The following is an 18,931-nucleotide window of genomic DNA, read 5'->3' as shown; positions in this document are numbered from 1 at the left end:
AAAAAAAAAAGACAAGTTTGCTCCTCACATGAAAAAGTATCAAGACAAGTTGCCTTTCCATCCTGTAACGCACAATTCTATGAAGGCTGTCGAAAACAGCACAGTTGGTATTTCTGTAGGTTGTTTTGTTTTTATAAGGATAGCATCAAGCAGTTCATAACCAAGTTTTAAACATGTAAAGTTCCTCAAAGTCTTACACTTGGTCTTACAGCCTAATTAAACAGGTCTGCAAATAGGTTGTCAAGCTCTGTTCTCCTGAATGAATAAATGGAGGCAGGAGGTGAAGCAGGACATGACACGGACTAACTCCAGCTGCGTTCCCTCCAGGCACTGCAGAGACAACACCAGCAACCTCCACCTTCTCTGCTATCTTCCAAGATTTGAGATATGCCAAGACATCGGTTCTGGACCGAGAGGCCTGCTTAGATGGCATCTAGCAAGTTTTGAAATTTGTAGAGGGAAACCAGCAATAGTTTTCTGTAGAAGTGTGACGAGGGAGAGGACACTGCAGAGGAGCACTGCTCCAGTGCACTCAACATTACTGGAAACCATCTTGATTTCCTTTGAAAACAAAACCCAACAACCCGAATGCTTGCCTGCAGTCTCATGCAGTGAACAGGGTTATAAAAGCCTACAAACCTACAAGGAGTAACAGCTACACAGCAGCCCGGTTACAGCTATCCAGAAAGGTATTAACACTTGTACACCTCTATATATTAATCTTTATAAATACAGTATTCTACAAGAGGAACTGTAGAAAGACGTCGTTCAAGCTTATTTTTCTTTTCTTTCCTTTTTTTTTTTTTAACAAAAGCTTGCAAAGGCTTTTGTTCAGATCTCTGCCATTTTTCTGCCAGTCTGGAACACTTGTTCTTTTTCCTCCTCCATCTCCCACCCCATCCTAAGCAGCTTGGTTAGTTGTAGCAGTCAGGTCCAACCACCATCCAAAGCAGTGGGAAGGAGACCACATGAAGAGCTGCTCTACAACTTTCAAGGGTGAAAAGCTCAAGTGTGAGGCAGGTTCAGCTGTCAAAAGAGCCCTGGGGAATGTGGGCAGTCACAGTTCATCCCTGGAGGACGGTGTGTTGAGAGATGACTGGGAGGGCAGGGCGTCCTTGTTCTGGGCATCGCTATGGATCTTGGCCTGCTGCCGGGATTTCCAGGAGTGCGTTCTGTCCCAGTCCGTTGACACGGTCTCGTTGTCCCAGATTGTCGAGGTCTCTGTGTCACTGAGGTAGCCTGGCTGCCCGGTGTAGTGGGTGGGGTAAACAAGCAGGGGTTCTGCCGAAAAGGCTTTCAAGTCTCTGGACTCGTAGTACTCCATGTACTTTGCTCTGAAGAAGAAAGGAAAATCATCAGCAACAGAGTGAACTTTCAATCAGTGCCACTGGTTATAATCAATATAGTGAGGCCCTGGCACAGGTTGCCCATGGAAGCTGGGGATGCCCCTCCCTGGAAGTGTTCAAGGCCAGGTTGGATGGGGCTTTGAGCAGCCTGGAGTAGTAGAAGGTGTCCCACAGCATAGGGGGTGGACTGGATGATCTTGAAGGTCCCTTCCAACCCAAACCATTCTGTGATTCTATGAAATGTGAGATACAAGCCAATCCACTGAGCAAGCAGGTCCCAGGGAGTAGAGGTAGTTTCTGGGGTGGGTCTAAAGCAAATCTGACTCTCTACGGCCAGAGCCACGCACCTTACAACCAACCGCACACAACCTGTACAACCAAGGCCTCTGTTACCAGAGACAGCCAAGCGTCTCAGAACTCACCCACAAGCCCTGCACCAGGTAGGGACAATAACTCCCCTGCAGCAGGTCTGTCACCTCCTTTGACCCATGTCAGGAGCAGTTGAAGACAACCAAAAATCACAAGGTGTAGCCCTGTCCCCCACCAGTCAGGCTACAGAAGTGAGACACGATCTGGCTTAAGATCATTCAGCAAGACCCAGCTCATGTAAACCTAAGCAGCCAAGGCATCCTACTTACACAGGGTGCTTGTTGTACATGACTGGCAGAAATTCATCTACGGGCAGCATCTTGCTGAACGGCTCAGCTCCGATGAGCTTCTGAGCCCCTTGGAAAGAGATCGCGTACCCCAGGGTCCAGTATGAGTAGTCAGCTTCCACCAGGTTCATGACGTTAGGAACTGCTTTCTCAGGCTCCTGCACCTGCATTCTTTTTCGGCCAATGTAGCTTAAAGGGTGAAAAGACCAAGGAATTAGGAACCAAAGTGAGTCTGCAGCAATTAGCTGTGCAAGAGCCACCAATGTGCATCTGCAGCCCAGAACACCAATTGCATCCTGGGCTGCATCAAAAGAAGCGTGGCCAGCAGATCGAGGGAGGGGATTCTGCCTCTACTCTGCTCTGGTAAGACCCCACCTGGAGAACTGTGTCCAGCTTTGGTGTTCCCAGCACAAGAAAGATGTGGACCTGTTGGAGTGGGTCCAGAGGAGGGCCACAAAAATGATCAAAGGGCTGGAGCACCTCTCCTGTGAAGACAGGCTGACAGAGCTGGGTTGTTCAGCCTGGAGAAGAGAAGGCTCTGGGGGGACATTATTGCGGCCTTCCAGTACCTGAAAGGTGCCTATAAAAAATCTGGGGAAGAAGGGTTTACAAAGGCGTGTAAGCAATGGGACGAGGGGTAATGGTTTTAAACTAGAAAAGGGTAGATTTAGGTTGGATATTAGGAAAAATTTCTTCAATATGAGGGTGGTGGATCACTGGCACAGGTTGCCCAGAGCAGTAGTGGAGGCCCCATCCCAGGAAACATTCAAGGTCAAGCTTGATGAGGCTCTGAGCACCCTGATCTGGTAACACTGTCCCTGCTCACTGCAGGGGGGTTGGACTGGATGATCTTTAAAGGTCCCTTCCAACCCAACACATTCTATGATTCTGTGATTAGGATCACAAAAATTTATGTCAACCAGTCTGAAAAGTAATCCTTGACCAGGTTCACAGATTTCTATGCTACACCACTTCCACACATCCACATCTTAACCCAGTGGGTAGGAAAGCCATGAAGGACTTCCTAAGAGATCTAAGATGCCACGGTCCAAGCGTCAGGGCTGAGCCATGTCAGTTCCTGTGTCACAGCAGCATCTCCAGACTACCGAGATGAACCAGCGCTGCCCACAAAGGGCAGCAGTGGCACCTTGTGGACATTCCTGAATCAGCCTGCATCTGGAAGCAGATCTGCCCTGATGGGAAGAGCCACCGGGAAGCGTCTGCCACCTTCCCCTGCACTCCAGCATCAGCCTGCATCTCTGTCATGACACAGCAGGTGCTGTGGCCTCCTCTGTGTGCCCAGGAGTTCCCAGATGGCTGAGGATCAGTTACTTACATAAGCTCCCAGTCTAGCTGCGCTTGTTCAATGTCACCCATCAGCTTAACGAGCTTCCTCTTAAACTGGTGTTCAAAGCGTACATCGTCCTCAATAACGAGCGTCTTCTCCAGTTCCCTGTTCACCACCTGAAACAAGAGGGTTCAGTAATGAACAGTGACCCCAAAATTCCTGATCTGGCACTGCCTCCTAGAGCAGGGAGGTTGGAAAATGACTCTCAGATTCACAGCTCAGCTGAGAGAAGCTACAAAAGGTAGTGAGAACAGCCCTGAAAATACCCTGTGGCTGAGCATCTGCAACCTAGAAAAACCCTCCATCCTACATTGCACCATCTAGAACGCATGAGCTACCGTCTAGCACGACCAGAGAAATGTGCAGCAGCCTTTGATGCCACAGCTGCTGCTCAGAAAAACCTCTTTGTTGGAAAAAAGTATTACTGGAGTCTGGGAAGGAGGACAATGTGGCACGTCCAAAGTCTGGCCCTGATGACTTAAAGAACACACACGCGAGGGCATCCTGCATGGAGGTGCCCCCATTATCATCTGACTGTCGGCGATTCAGAAGTCTCAAGCCCCAAAGCACAGCCTGACTTCTCAGGACCAAAATCACTCCTGCCGGCTCCAGGCTGTTTGGAACGGTGTCCTGCTGAGGGGTGCTCCAACCAACACCTCTGTGGGTAGAGCACGGTTTGTATTGGGGTAATCACTGCTATTGCCTGGTTGTCTTTTAGTACCAAGACTTTCTCCCTGCCTCCACATCTCAACTCACTTGAAATAATCCCTCCTGCTGCTGTCAGGCTGTGTAATGCCAGCATCTCTGACCAGCACAGCCCAGACCTTCTGAAACGTCACTCCCCAGATGACCTGGGATAGACAGAAGCTACAGCTTTTACCACCCAAACAAGATCTCTAAAGGTCAGGAAACAGAGGTTCCTACTGTTAAGAACATTGATGATATGCCAACACAAAAAAGCCAGTCAGCAGAGCCACTGGAACCTGCTTCAGTCCAGATGCAGAACAAGGGGGAAAAACAGGAGATTTTTTTAACACCATTTGTTCTTCAAAACCTTCCTGCCGTTCTTCTAAGCAAACTTGCTCCAAGCAGGCTATTGGTTTGCAAAAACAGTCACGAAAATATGCTGATAAAAATCACTCAGAGCTGCTGACAAATGGAAAGCAGAAATGAGAAAGCTCAAGAAACTCTGTGCGTGATCCCCTACAAACCAAGGCAAACAGCTCCATCCTACACTTCCAGAAACCTGCAGTGTATTTGATGGTCTGCCCTAGGACTGGCTGTGCACCTTCCTGCAGGAAGGCCAGGGCATCCACAGACTCCTTACCTCCTTCCAGATGTAATAGTGGCTAAGGAAGCAGCCAATCTCTCCCCTGGTTAGTGGCCTGGAAGAGTATGGGTCCCGGTATCCCGGCAGCATATCGATGCTGAGAGCTTTGAGCTGGCTTGTGTTCAGTGCTCTGAGAAAGAAAGAATATCTATTACCATTTGGGAGGTGGGGAGGGGAATAAAAGCAAATTCAAGCTGGACACAGGCACAACATGGGAAATGCTGCTGACATTCAAAGAAAAGTAGAATCTCAAGCAATCCCTGCACTCATCTTGCACAAAAACCTGGAGAAAAATTAACTTCTTGATTCGCATTTCTAAATCAAGCTGACAAATCACACCCTTAACTCTGCCAACGACTTCTTGTGGGACCATCACCTTGTCAGGTGCTTGGTTTGGAGTATTTTTCTAATGGGTCTTGATGGGTACCCAAGTCTTAAAGACCACTACACAGCATGTGGGTTTCTATCTCTCTTAGGCCTTTTTGCAGCTTCCAGACCTAAAACTTCTGCCTTGATTTCTCATTATAAAAACATTTTAGAGCACCTTAAAGTAAGCTTGGAAAGGGCTGTGTCAGGGCTAAGGCTGACACAATAGCTTTTAGCACTAGGGTGGATGATCTTCCCAGGAGATAGTTGCTCTCAAACACTTCCGTTGCCAACTCCTTTCAACCGTGCACAAGTGGTCTAGTTCACAGAAGCCAGTATGGTTTTAACCTGATTTTCACCTTAGTCTGAACCACACTGTCCTGGTTGTCCCATGGAGAGTGACTAGTTGCAAAGGAGTGAAAAAACAGAGCGAAACTGCCCCAGACAGACTGTTAGGTAAATAAAAGTGGTATTCACCTCTCCCCTCAGCCCACCCAGCCCCACCAAAAAGGAGGTCAGAGCATGCAAGGAGATGCTGTTAAGTATTTAAGCACAACCCCCTCTCGGCAAACATCAGCAACCCCAGCCAAAACTCACTTTCCATCCACAGCCTCCACTATCTTGACTGCAATCTCCTGCTCATAGAGAGTCCGCAGCATCCGATCCCGCCTGTCTTTCCGACGCTTCAGATTGATCATGAAAATCTGAGTTGAAGAGAAAGACATCAGCCTCCCGGCTTGGGAGTGAAGAATAAAAGAGAGTCCTGGTTCACCCTTCTCCAGCAGGTATTATTAAAACATCAGGTGTGTTTTCATTCCAGGTTGCTTAGAATTTGTCAAAAACTTGTGCTGATTTTGAGCTGAAAAGTCAGAGGCTCGTTCTTTGGCTAACAACTACTTCTCATGGATGTTTTATGTCACAGGGGAAAGTTGCTTTTCAAGGACAAAAAAAAGGTGAGAGGAGACCAGTTACAGCCAAGTCTATGATTTCCAAAGATATAGAAGTTTTGATCTATATTAAACACAGAGTACAATGGCCATCTCCAGCTCCAGTCCCAGAGGAACACTGACCCAACATGTTTCTCCACACCACTGCCACTGCCTGTTATTTAGGATTACCAGTGGGGCCACCATCCAAGTACAAGGACATAGCAAAGAGAGGATTTTTGTAATTACTTCAGGCACTGAAAATCCACTGCTACCCCTGCCAGAGCAGAAAGCCCAGCACAGAGCCAACACCGGTAACAGAGATGCCTGGGCAGGGCTCAGTCCAAATCTTGAGGAGACAGACTCTGTGGAGGAGGGCAGACGACTGAAGCCCTCATTTGCAGGTAAACTGCGGAGGGCCAGGGATATTTGTTAGTCTCAGGCAGACAAGTACAAGTGCAGCCTTGTAGCCTGTGGAGCAAAACCTTATCCCAGTAAGGAGCAGATCAAATTCCAGCTCAGTACAAATGCAAAAAAAATAAATTGCATCAATAAAGCACAGTCACAGAAGACAACATGGAAAAAACCTACACCAGCTGTGTCCTCAACACAGGCGCTCAAACACACGTAGCCAAATCGGGTCCAGACTTTGCAAGTCGTGTAAACAGATGTAGCAGAATACGCCAAGAAAACAAAGGCTCCCCTGATCATCACAGCTCCCTCGGTCACGGTGCCACTGCTGCCCTGGCAGCTGCATGCACAGGGGCTGCTGGCTCCGTGAGCAACTCAGACGCTGGTTCATTAGAGCACAGCAGACCCCTCTCCAGCCTTCTCCCCTCAGTGCCTGCTCTCCCCACAGCGTGAGGCAGAGTCGGCAGAGGAATTTCTGCGAGGCCTTGTGGCAGAGGAGTGTCAGCAGCCATCTTTCCAATTCACTTTGACTTGAGGCCACAGCAGAAAAATGCTGTGACCAAGCAGGGCAGGGTAGAGCTGTCACAGTAAGGAGACAGCACACATGATTTGCATCACTCCTGCATGTACCCAGCTTGGGCTAGAACCCAGCTCAGTCTGGCTCCCCCAGCTGCTCCAGGCTCCCCAGTGTCTCTCTCAGGTGAGAGAAATTGTTCCCTTCTGTCACTGGAAAGCAGCAGAGATTTCCCAAAGAGGAGTTTTTGTCGCAGAACAGGAGGACTGCCAAGCTGCCCTGCAGAGTCATGTGTAGAGGAAACAGCACAAGAACCGGGGAGTTAAATAACCTGGTTTTCACCCTCACTCCTGACATCACTAAAATATCCATACCACCAAGACAGGAAGCCCAAAGATCAGGAGCCTTGTAGCAGGTACTAAGTACCCTCGTTTCTTCACAGCAAAAGAACACTCCCTGAACCCTTTCACTTCTGCTTCCCTGAGCTCAGCAGTTCTCCCCAAATGAGAATGGCTATTTTCTCCTTGCAAAAAGTTTAAGTCCAAAAGACCAGTAATTAGGAAAGAGCTAACCATGTGAAAAGATAATACACGCCAAGGAAAATGGCTGGAAGCTCAGCTACAGCGTCCTTTAGGTGATAAACAGGAAGAAAAGACAATACAGTGGCAGAAAAAATAGGTTCCTTACTTCATCAAATCCCATCTTGTCAGGGTTCTTCGGAGGAACAGAGACATACTGAGAGGGTTCAATGGGAGGACGATCAACTGAAAGAGAGGAGAGATCCCAAGCATCACCCTACTACACAAGGAGGGTAACGTAGCTGTCTGTGTTTGCCTCACTGGACCAGGGGGATGAAGTCACTGCGGGACTGGGTGTAGCAGAAAGCATTCACATTGCAAAGCAGATGCCAGCAGCCATCTGCCAGGCAGAGCTCATGACAAAAATGAGGTTCTGCAGCATCCTTTCCACATTAAAGATGCCTTTGATACGGGGAAGTTAAGGGGTTTTGTGAATGGGGTTGACCTGACCATGAAGTGATTACATCCCTAGGTAGAAAAGGGGTGGCAAAATTGAAAACCATGCATCAAAACAATACGAGAGCAGTCAGATCAGGAGGCAGATTCCCAAGGGATGAGAGATAGGCCATTGGAAGGAGAGCTCTGCAAGCATTAACCTGGGAGGGGTCCGGCACAGCAGGGCATGGTAACTTACTCATAGCTTCAATCAGTGTGTGCACAAAGTTCTCTGTTTCTTCTTGCAGCGTCTGGTGCGATTTCAGGGGCATGGGAAGGAAACCATAGTGTTCACGGTTGCAGATGAACATCTGTACTCCTGGGGATTACAGAAAAACAGAAATTAAGGGTAACGTCTTTCAGCAGAGGATTTAGCTGCTTTGTTGCTATGTAGCAACAATCAAACTTATGCCAGGACCAGAGTTCCAAAAAGTTCTGCTTCTTAAGCAAACGACTCAAAAACATCACAGTGCCATTTTCTGTTTTATTTGGCTGGCAGCAAGTCGTCTCTCCCATGAAACCCATTCCACTTGCACCCTAACAGCGTGTACTTTTAACTGCAACCAGTTTTCTCCTCGGAGACCAGAAAAGAGGTCTTTTTTTGGCCTTCAGGCTATTAAAACAATCCTACAGCAGAGGGCAGAACTGGCCTTTAGCAAAGCAGTGTACAACATACACAGCAGGACCACTGCAGATAACTGGGGAGTATTGCAGAAACCCCCCTCCTCAAAACCCCACCTGCCCTGCTCAGACCTGGCACCTCACCCGACACAGACCCAGCGCCAAACGGGTTCCCACCTGCAGCTGTGCTGTAGGAGAGGCTTCCAAAAAGAGGGGATAACGTAAACTCCTTCTACTCAAAAGTTTTTGTGGCTGCTTATTCACAGAGCTGCACGTGAAGGTGTGAAACCAAGAGAAGATGCAATGCCTCTCTTCGGAGCAGATGCCTCTGCAAGGGAGAGACTCACCCGCTGCCGAACGTGTTCACTGTGAACATCCCCACAACCCGTGATCAGCAAAACACCGCTCCCGCTGCACCGGCCGAGAGTCTGCTCGCTCTCTGCTACAACCGCAGCAGCGCCGGGCCTGCTGTCACAGCAGGCACCACACCAAAAAGCCACACTCAGAGAAGCCAGGGGAAAATAGTTCCAGTGTTTTGCATTGAGCTCTGCTAAGATCCTTTATTAATTACCACAGTCTGAAAGCTGCTAGAACCCATACAACTGGCCAAGCAGATCTAAAGAAAAATGCAAACTTGCAAGCTCAAAAACGGAGAAAAAAGGAACAAGCACAACCACCCCCTTCCCTCTAGGGAATAAATGAAAAGCAGACATTACCTGGTGTGTTGGTGCTGTCATGTATTAGTCCTCCAAATCCCCAGTATTTTTAGCAGAGCAGAACTGTCTGCGTTAATGACCCCAGTGTTTCTACCACTTAAAGTCCTGCAAGTAAATTGCTGGCTACACTACTTGCCAAAACACATTCAGCTGTCAGCTGCAATTTAGGTAAATCGCAGAATAAAAAAATACTACCTGCTGACAATAATGGGTTTGGCACTGATCTAATCAACTACTCTTATCTGGCCCACTGATCTCTGTTCTCATCTTCCGCTGGCTTAAACACAGTTAATCTGCATACGTTCACGCCAGTATTTTTGTTCCTTCTAGGATAAAAGCTACTTTAAAAGGGTAAAGCTACCTTAAAATGGGGAGGGAGACTTGCTCTCCAGCCCTGTCTTTATAATAAAATGAATGATTGCTACAAAGGACAGAAAAGCCATGGATAATTGTTATTAGCCTTTGTGAGGCTGTGACGAGGATTCACAACTATGTGCCCTAAATTCACAGCAATATTTAGGCAACCTAAATCTCCCCCACATCCCTGTGAGCAAACCTTCTTGCTGGCTAGCTTGAGGTCTTCAGAGCCTCAGGCTGAAAGGAAGCTTTCTGAAAGCAGAAGTGGGATGGTCTCTTTGGAGCATCACAAAACAGTTGCTTCGAGCTGTAGATTCACTGTTGAAAACTGATGGTTTGATGTGAGGCAGTTAAGTGCAGCACTTGGCCTGAGCAAAAGCCAACATCATTTACGACTTGAGGGAAGCAAGTGAAGTTACTCCGCAGAGAAGTTTACCTCAAAGTCCATACGTTTTTCACATTTCTGAACTTGGATGTCATCCTTTTATCCTGGGTGACAAAACTCAGCCCAGGACACAAGCCAACAATCTGAGCAGATCAAGGCCAGACTGCTGAAGCAAAGCCTTTCATCTCAAGGGTCAGTCCTGGAAAAAGCCAAAGTGCTCTAGGATGGAAGGAAAAAATGATGGGTTTGAATTCCTGAAATATTTCTTATGCGGCTGGAGCTAAAGCAATGGAGCTACCAGACTAACTGGATGCTGCGTTTTGGGGAGAGCTGTCAGAGGGAACAAGTGGGGCAGTCAGATCTGAAGGAGCCTGCTTTACAATCCAGACTGAAACCTCCATTCGCCTTTGGAGCCAAAATACCAATGTCCTGACTTGGAAAGCCAGGACCACAAAGGTCTCTGCACGTTCACAACTCCCCTCATCTTCCTCTGCCTCATAAGGGCTCTAATTTCAGCTCTTGCTGCCTCTCCTCTACAATTCATCTTTCTCACTCGACACCCTACCCACATGCCCTCATAACTGAGTTTTAAAAAGCCCTGCTTAGTATGCCAAGACTCTGTCTCCTGCAGTGCTGCCAAGAGCTTCAAACCAGAAAGATCACTGAAAGCTGCAAACAGCTGGTGGCTGCTGTGCTGGTCTGGAGATGGTGGCCAAGGCAGTCTTCTCAGCCCAGCTTCTCCAGAAACGACTGTGGACAAAAAGCTTCACTTCACTTTCTACTTGTCTGTCCCCTAAGAACAGCTCTTCCTTCTCACCTAAACTTCACTCCTTTTGCAAACAGAGGACACATGACAGCAGCTGCACATCACTTGGTGGATGCACACAAAACTTTCTGTACTAACTCACCTCAGCACGCCAGCAAACCAGTCATGAAACTCTAACAGAAGCACACTTCTTTGGTGCTGCTGAGGTTTCATCAGTCTCTTTTTTCTTTGTAAGACCCCAAACATTCCCCTCTTCAACACAGCAGGGCAAAGAACAATACAGATGGGCACTAAAAACATCCTTCTCAGGAGCTCCTGTCAGCTCTGACACTGCTACACACAGGTCTGTCAGCCAGGACTTTGCTGGGGACAGAAGAGCCACCAGATCTCCCCTCTCCCAAAATAAATGGGACTAAACATCCTCACCGCAAGTGCAAGGAGCAGCAGCGTCACGCACTGAAGAGACAGTGATTTCTCTGAGACACCCTGAGCTCTCTGCAAACACCAACAGCCAGTCCAGGCGAAGGAAGGGGACGCTGAGGTTGTGACGTGGCCTGAAAGGACCCCTGCATTTCAGGGTTAACTGAAATCCTCCCACTGCGCAGTAGAAACTGGTCCAAATATCAGCCGGGCTGGTAAACATTTTCTCTCTGCTGTGCCCCAAGGATCTCTCAAGCTCAGTGCTCGAGTGGTTCTCCCCAAGCACTAACAATACAATGTCAAGCGTGCAGAGATTTTACAGCTCACACACCAGCTCTAGCCTGCCCTCGCCAGCAGGAGGTTTCCTCCCAGCACAGCCCACAGACTCCCCATCTTTCCCCTCAAAAGTTGCACTGATTTTGCTTTCAAAAAAACAAACTGAAACAAAACAAACCCCCCTACCTCTCAGACAATCCCTGCTGAGCTGCCATGAAGTAAAGCTTCATCAGCACCATGGGTAGGCAACTTGATTTCTGCTTTCCACAAGAGCTGCTACATCTACAAAGAGTCTCTCGCCCTCACGCCCCTCCTCATGGATCTCCTGCAAGCGGTGACTTTAGATAACTTACCTACAGACTTCAGAACACCTTCCACTCCCACAGCATTCACTTCTGTTCACTACTGTCTTGCTGTGATGCCAATCAAGGGTGGGAGCCACACATTTTGGCTGGGAAACACTACCCCCATCCTAAGAACGGCTCCCATGTCCTTTGAAGCTAGCTGTGATTCAAAACTGTGTTGCCAGCCACTCACTGCTGGCTATCCCTGACCAGATCCAAAAGAGGAAAGGGAACAGGGTCTTAATTCACCAGTGAAACCAACACGACTTTTGGTCTGTGAACTCAACCAGAGATCTGCAAAAGCTCCACACATACCTGCTTGGCGACTGGAGAAGGCAAAGACCATGATATCATCAAAGCTCCAAGTGTAGTCCTGGTGGGGTGGGTAGAACATCAGCTTGGTGGAGGCCTCTTTCCTCAGGTCAATGAGGAATGTGGAATGGATCATTGGGACAGCAAAACAGCCTGTCCTCTTCCATTCCCGAATCAGGGGATAGTCCAGGGTCCTTTTGTAATAGCCCTGCAAACACAAGGAAGGGGCTGATTGTTACGAGAGATTCTGTTTCAAGAAATCCTACAGAAGGAGACTGCCCGAGGACAAAAATATTCTGGGGAAGGATCATTCACCTGTCTGCCACGTTCTTATACTACTCCATAAGCATCTGCTACAAACCACCGCTATCAGACAGACCTTTGGTCCAACACAATACAGTTGTTATGTTTTCACTCCGCCTGTAGTCCCTACTTGTGGCCTTCATAACACTGGGAAGGAAGAATGATGTTTTACATCAGAAGAAGGGGGAAAATGGAGTTTGTTCTTTGTTTCACTCCAGCAATAATGACAATAATTAGTATCTGGCTAGTGTGCTAGAATAAAGCAGGAGGGTAGGGAAGGGCAGGACTGTGCAGCATCTCTACAGTCCTCCTATTCACATGCCCCAGGGAAGCTCGAAGATGTACGCGCAGCTCAGGCTTCAACATATTTGTCTATGCAGGGCAAGCTTGTCTTTATAAAGAAGGAAACACAAGACTCTGAAAGTAGGGTGTAGCAAGGTGAGGGTCGGTCTCTTCTCTCTCACAGCTGTGATAGGTCAAGGGGTAATGACCTCAAGTTGCGCCAGGGGAGGTTTAGGTTGGATATCAGGAGGAATTTCTTCACTGTAAGGGTTGTCAAGCACTGGAACAGGCTGCCCAGGGAGGTGGTGGAGTCACCATCCCTGGAGGTGTTTAAAAGATGAGATGTTGTGTCTAGGGACATGGTCTAGTGGAGGACTTAGGGCTGGTTTGATGGTTGGACTTGATGACCTTAAAGGTCTTTTCCAACCTAAACCATTCTATGAACCTATGAAAGCTAGTCTATAATTAAGTACCAAGAATTTTAATGCCATTAGACAAACATAAGGAATCACCTCAAATAAATTCCAGGGTGTGTATCAGTGTTTTTAATGTCACTAGTGGGATTGTGTCACTTCCCAGGACTTTTGTCTAAGCAAGCTCAGCTTCCTCCAGATTCAGCTTTTTCAGGTAAGGAATCTCAGACAAGGAAGCAAGTTTCAGTTACATGCCTGCACACCCAATGCAGAACATGCATTGCTTTGCTCATACCTACAGCTCAAGTTAGAAAACAGAGCCTGGAAAACATTTATAGATTGTAGTGTCCTCTCCTCCATTATTTCCAGATTCCCTATAACTATATGGTGCAAGACACCCATCCCAGATTTGGGGTGCCACCACTGGGAGAGGCACAAGGTGAGGTGACTGCATGACACCATCATCCTCACTATACGCCAACATCACCTCTGCATGCCTCAGAGCTACAGCAGCTTCTTTTCAGAAGGACATGACAAAGCAGAAGGGGAAGCCCACAGAAGAGAAGCAGACTTCATAGACATGAGGCAGGAGGCCTTTGAAAACGTCGCTTGCACAGCCACCCAGCCACATTCACATGGGCCACTTGCCTGGGGAGTGATGCCGCACCAGAAGTTAGAGTAGAGAGAGCGAGACTCGAGCATCGGCGCCACCAATGTCTTGTTTTCTGCTATCAACAGGTTCAGGGTTTCTGGGTTGGTCAGCAAATTATCTGCATCAATAAACTAGAGAAGGAAGATGGGAAAACAAATTTGTTATGAGATTAAATGGTACGCTTCCCCTGGCACCTTCTTGGGAATAAGGCAGCCAAAGGCATAATGTATTGCAAAAAAGCTACAGAGCTGGTGGTTTGGATACCACGGAACTCGTGGCTGTTAAGGGTGTACTGCCCTTGCACCACAGCTATAGGATGGGAAAACATGCGGCATTTCCCTCTGACTCCACAGAATGCTACTCCAGCATGGGGACAGGGAGCTGTGAGGGAAAATAACATTGCTGAAAATTCAGGGCAGGTTTATGCTTTGACAAGGATCGGGAAAAACTTGTTCAGAGGCTGAACTGAGGCTGCAGTGACCAAGGGCATCTTTGCAGACCTACTCTGCAGCACATTCCCTTACATTTCATCAGCAATAGGTGGGGTTTCAATCTGGGAGACCCTTGCAGGTCCCTTCCCACCACCACGACTATATTTATACTTGATCCCTGTGGAACAAGCCCTGGACTCACCCAGGGACTTATCTCCCTAGCTTCAAAATCTGTTGCTCATCAGACCAAGAAACAGCACACAGCATCTCACTGCAGAGAGCTTTGTCTTCAGACACAGAAGGAACTTTCTGGCAGCCCCAGGTATCAGAGTGATGACCTGAAAAGTTTTTGCCTGAGGACAATTAATAAATCAAACCTGGTATTTACCAGGATGTAGTCTGACCACTTCTCTCGTGCAGCACGCAGAGCAGCCTGACGAAGTTTCATCACATGAGTGAACCGGGAGCTTGGCCAATGTTTTGGCCCAATTTCTTCTGGGTAAGACCTAGCAAAGAAAAAAAAAATAAAGTGACCTGCAACGCACGTCTGGGCTCTACTGCACTAGTTAAAAAAAGAGTTAGTTCCCTTGCTGCCTTCTTTCCCAAAGAAAAACAGCATTAGAGTCACCTCAGGCAACCCAGGAGACATTCTGAGGGAGAACGGTTCCAAGTTTTGTGCTGGCATGTGTACACAGGGCACTGGAGAGCTGCGCTGCAGCACTTCCTGCCGACCAAACAACGCTATCAAACCCAGGAGTTCCTTCTGCAGCTGCAGGCCCGCACCTGATGTAAGCAGAGGTTACCCCAACAACATGAACTGAAGCTGATTTACCTCATCTGACCTCTGGTAGAAAGTCATCTGTCCTCTGCTAGGCTTTAGACAGCTTCCTTAAGCCCATTAGAATCAACAGAGCTGGGGATGCAGAGACGAAGGCGATTCCCTTGGGGTCTGGGCATTATTAGCAACTGTTAACACATCCCAGTAACAGCTCCTAAATCTACAAACACCCAACCCCACGAGCCCAATCATGAGAGCAAAGTTATGCGCATGTCTCTGCTTTCAGGATCAGGTCCAAAAGCAAATGCTTCGTGACAAAGATGGAAGGAAACCTTGGGGACAGATCCCTCTGTGGAATAAAAATCCAGGACTTTGAAATAGTGCCAGCATAAGCCAGAGAAGGAGCTAAGAATTTAAAAAAATCTTTAAAGGACTTTAAAAAGCCAAGTTTGACAGGATAGAGAAAACCTGACTCTAACAAAAGGATTTAAAAGTGAGTAACACAAGCATTCCCTGTGGGTTTGTACCACAAACACTGCACCCCTGCTCTGAGGACCCTGAAAGTAAAAGCAAGCCTAAAGAAAGGGGAAACTGCTGTGCTATTCCCTGATGGAAGAAACAGAAAACAGAACAAAACAAGGAGCAACTGATTTTTATATTTTTTTTAAAAGACAACAAAAAACCAACACACATCATTCTTTTGCTTTGAAATTCTGCATATAAATAGGTGTTGTCCTTCATTCCTTAGAATAGGATTCTCTAAATTTAACATCGTATTTCAAAACAATGATCCTGCAAGTCACGTAAAGCCATAATATACTGAATTAAATCTAGTTCTCTGGCTCAGAACTTATTGAATAGTTGATGTTTCAGACAAAACTTTTCTAGATGCTACGGGAATGGGCTATGATTTCTCTGCTTCCTTGCAAATAAAGAATGATAGTTTTTATTCCCCGTAGCTTTTGATGTGATTTGTTTACCATGCAAAGAAAGCAGCTGCAGATGCTAAATAACTGAAGAGAAAATGTTTTCTTCTCTGAAATTCCACACAAGTTGCTTCAGTGAAGTCAGACACTTTTTAATGGGCTCCATAAGAACAGAATTTTAATGGGAAAGACCCCACCAGGTTTTAGTGCTTGGACATGTCAAACTAATTCTCGTTTGAACACAGAAAACCTAGGAAATCTGACATATGCACCCAACAGGTTCAGTCAGCCCCTCACTACAGCACTCACTGGGGGTCTTCCATTGGCCTCCACTCCACATCGTGGTAGAGCTTCTGCACGTTCTTCAGCCACTCCCGAAGGATTGCTGTGGTGTTATCAACGTTGTGGTCAGTGGCCACCCTGGAAAAATGAGAGCATGAAGGGCCCTGTTAATACACGGTTCAGGTCCTTTACCTTTCCCCAGCTGGTAAATGTGTCAAACAGAGGCAGGACCTATTTCTTCCAGACATACCCAGCTCCTGGCAGGGCTCAGGACAGCTCCACAGATCAGGCACAGACCTGAGCCCCTCTTTCCCACAAAGAAAGAGCACCCCCTTAACGCAGGGATGCCTGTGCACCACTCCCCCCCTCTGATCTCCTCCTGCCTCGCAGGAATCGCAGCAGCTTTACCACCAAGCCAATACAGGACGGAACTCTCTGCTCTTAACACCAACCTGCTGAATTCTCCTCACTGTCACAGTCGCACCCCTTCAAACCTTCTCAGTCCATCCTCTGGCAAAGACAGGCCAGGCCATCACAACAAGAATGGCCCATGGTCAGTTAGCCAAAAAGGTCCTATCTCTAGAAGCACCAGATTTTTGCTCTGCTTGCTGTATCATCCTACAAGCCCACTGTTTAATCTGCACAGCCCGGCCACGAGCATGCCTACACTGCTGCCCTGAACCACTCATGCCAGGATCAGGAGCTCTGCTGTGACACTGAAAGGAGCCACCACTAAGGAGCTTCTAGCTGCGTGGCACGGCTAATTATAGCCAGGGCCTAGAAAGCCACTTGCCTCCAACCTGCAATTAGCACAGCCCCTCACAACTGCCCTGTGCACGGCCAAGCTGAGCACAGACGTGGCAGGGGAAGGAGGGATGCTCAACATACACCAGGATCAGCATCCAGTCTCCTTCCCTCTGCCCTGCTACAACCAGCAAGCACCAAGCTGAGGTTTTAAGAGGCAGTTTGCTTTTCTACTTTTTCCTGACACAGAGGTCACAAGTTTCTGAAAACACACAGAGGAGCTTTGTGCAGATGCTATGCTCTGTTACAACACTGCAACAGCACTCAGACACCGGGGTGGGAGAATCTCGCCTGCTTCCTCCATAGCCTCTGCCATCCTCCTCAAAAGCAGGATCTGAAGAGTAGTTTTTCTCCTCGGGGTTGAAGAGTCCTGCACAAACTGGAGCAGAATGCACAGAGCCACGTCTCTGCCAGCAGTCACGTGGAAACACTCCCAAAGGAGACACAAGCTCATCTCCGATTGGAATCCTCAAGCCTTTGGGTTGCAGGGTGAGGGAGCCAAGTCGCATCCCAGCTGCTCCATTCCAGCACGCACTTCCCTGGGACCAGGACTTTGCACATCCAGCACCTGGCCGCTCACGTGCTCAGGGCAGATCCCACAGCAAGTTCCCCTACGCCAAAGGGCTGCTCATTTTTTCCTGGCCAGAAGGCAGGAAAGCACAGCTCTGAGGTTGGACACAGTTTGTGCAGCCACAGCTCTGCAAGCTCCACTGAGAAGCTGCAATCCCTTTGTATTCCTCTGGGAGTAAAAATACTCCCAAAAGGTCCCATGGGGAGATAGCAAAGATGGTGTGAAACCTGTCCCTAAGGAGACAAGAGCTGGAAGGCTGTGCTAAGTCCCCATCAACTGCAATAAATTGCTTATTTTGACCTCCAGATACCCAAAGGCACTTTCCATAGCATACCCTACCCTACTTGAATCCAGAGATACCTGGAGTTAGGGCATACGGAAGGGAGAAAGGGGGCACATCCCAAATCCTAGAGCTATTCCAAGCTATTTCAGGAAAACACCTCCACCCCAAGCCGTGATATGACCCTCCAGATGAGAATCAGAGCACGAACCCTTTCTAGTTCACACAACTGGAACATACCAATCCCATGAGCTTTAGCCTGGTTTACATTAAAAAACAACTCTGAATTCAGATTTTACGTTTATTTATAATCAGAAGAATACAACCACTTAAGGACAGGAAGCTTATTTGTGGAATATTTATTCCTGTCTATTAAAACAATAAATAATTGAAGTTCAGCAAGTGGATGGAGGCTGGTTTCTAGCTGCTGTTAACTGCTCTCCTACAACAGAGTAAGGCTGGGTTAAGTCAAGTGCAGGGTTTGCTTCTGACCAAGATCCTGGGTCAGCCTGCTCTAAGTTTACATCTAGTATGCAGGGACATTTAATTGGACTAAAACAGCCACAGACTTGGTAGAACAGACTGAGCCAAATCTGCTCCACGCATTTTATGGATTTCAGCTCATCCCCTCAAGCCTCTGGTCTTGCATACTTGCTTGGGCCTCCCACAGCCACTGCAGGTATCACTGGTCTTGTCTGGTTTCCTCCCACAGTCCTTCTATCCTTGCGTAAGATCAGCTGGGCGATGCAGAGGGGTCTGCTACAGTCTAGGGAGGGAAATGGGAAGCTCCAGCTGTGTGCAGGTCATGTTAGCATTGGCGTTGTCCAAGCTCCCTTGCCTCAGCCAGATTTTTCTCCATTCAGCTTTGCGCACACACAAGCCCAAAATGTAATAGCAGGAGAGCTGTTTGCAGGGATGTGCAATGGAAACCCAAAGTTCACACACAAAACACAATTTCCTTCACAAAAATAAAAAAGTAACAACATAGTGTCATTCAACCCTACAGAAAATTATTAACATGACAGAAGGCTGTTTCCTCAATTGCTCAGAGTTGCTTCATGAAGGCCAGAACTTTGACCAGCAGAGGAAACCTTCAAGTTGA

General features: G+C 47.7%; 1 protein-coding gene across 1 annotated transcript; it reads right to left on the bottom strand.

Annotated features, from left to right (window-relative positions):
- Window positions 1-976: 976 nt before the first annotated feature.
- On the bottom strand, window positions 977-16,306 carry LOC104540801 (procollagen galactosyltransferase 2). Its single transcript, XM_010184692.1, has 11 exons — window positions 16,202-16,306; window positions 14,577-14,694; window positions 13,754-13,888; window positions 12,111-12,315; window positions 8,110-8,229; window positions 7,585-7,661; window positions 5,644-5,750; window positions 4,678-4,810; window positions 3,339-3,466; window positions 1,985-2,191; window positions 977-1,334 (listed from the first exon to the last, which is right to left on the bottom strand). The coding sequence occupies exons 1-11, from the start codon at window positions 16,213-16,215 to the stop codon at window positions 1,058-1,060; spliced, it is 1,521 nt and encodes a 506-aa protein (XP_010182994.1). The 5' UTR covers window positions 16,216-16,306; the 3' UTR covers window positions 977-1,057.
- Window positions 16,307-18,931: the final 2,625 nt, after the last annotated feature.

This window comes from Mesitornis unicolor, unplaced genomic scaffold (genome assembly GCF_000695765.1).
Source record: "Mesitornis unicolor isolate BGI_N332 unplaced genomic scaffold, ASM69576v1 scaffold14655, whole genome shotgun sequence".
Classification (NCBI taxonomy): Eukaryota; Metazoa; Chordata; class Aves; order Mesitornithiformes; family Mesitornithidae; genus Mesitornis; species Mesitornis unicolor.
The sequence above is the reverse complement of the archived record's forward strand: the minus strand, read 5'-3'. Positions and strand labels throughout refer to the sequence as shown.

Excerpts from the sequence above, each read along its gene's own strand:
- LOC104540801 (XM_010184692.1), bottom strand. Across the intron at positions 13,889-14,576 it reads AGTGGTCAGACTACATCCTG|TTTATTGATGCAGATAATTT; the intron begins GTAAATACCAGG and ends TTCCTTCTCTAG. Across the intron at positions 5,751-7,584 it reads ACAAGATGGGATTTGATGAA|ATTTTCATGATCAATCTGAA; the intron begins GTAAGGAACCTA and ends TCTTCAACTCAG.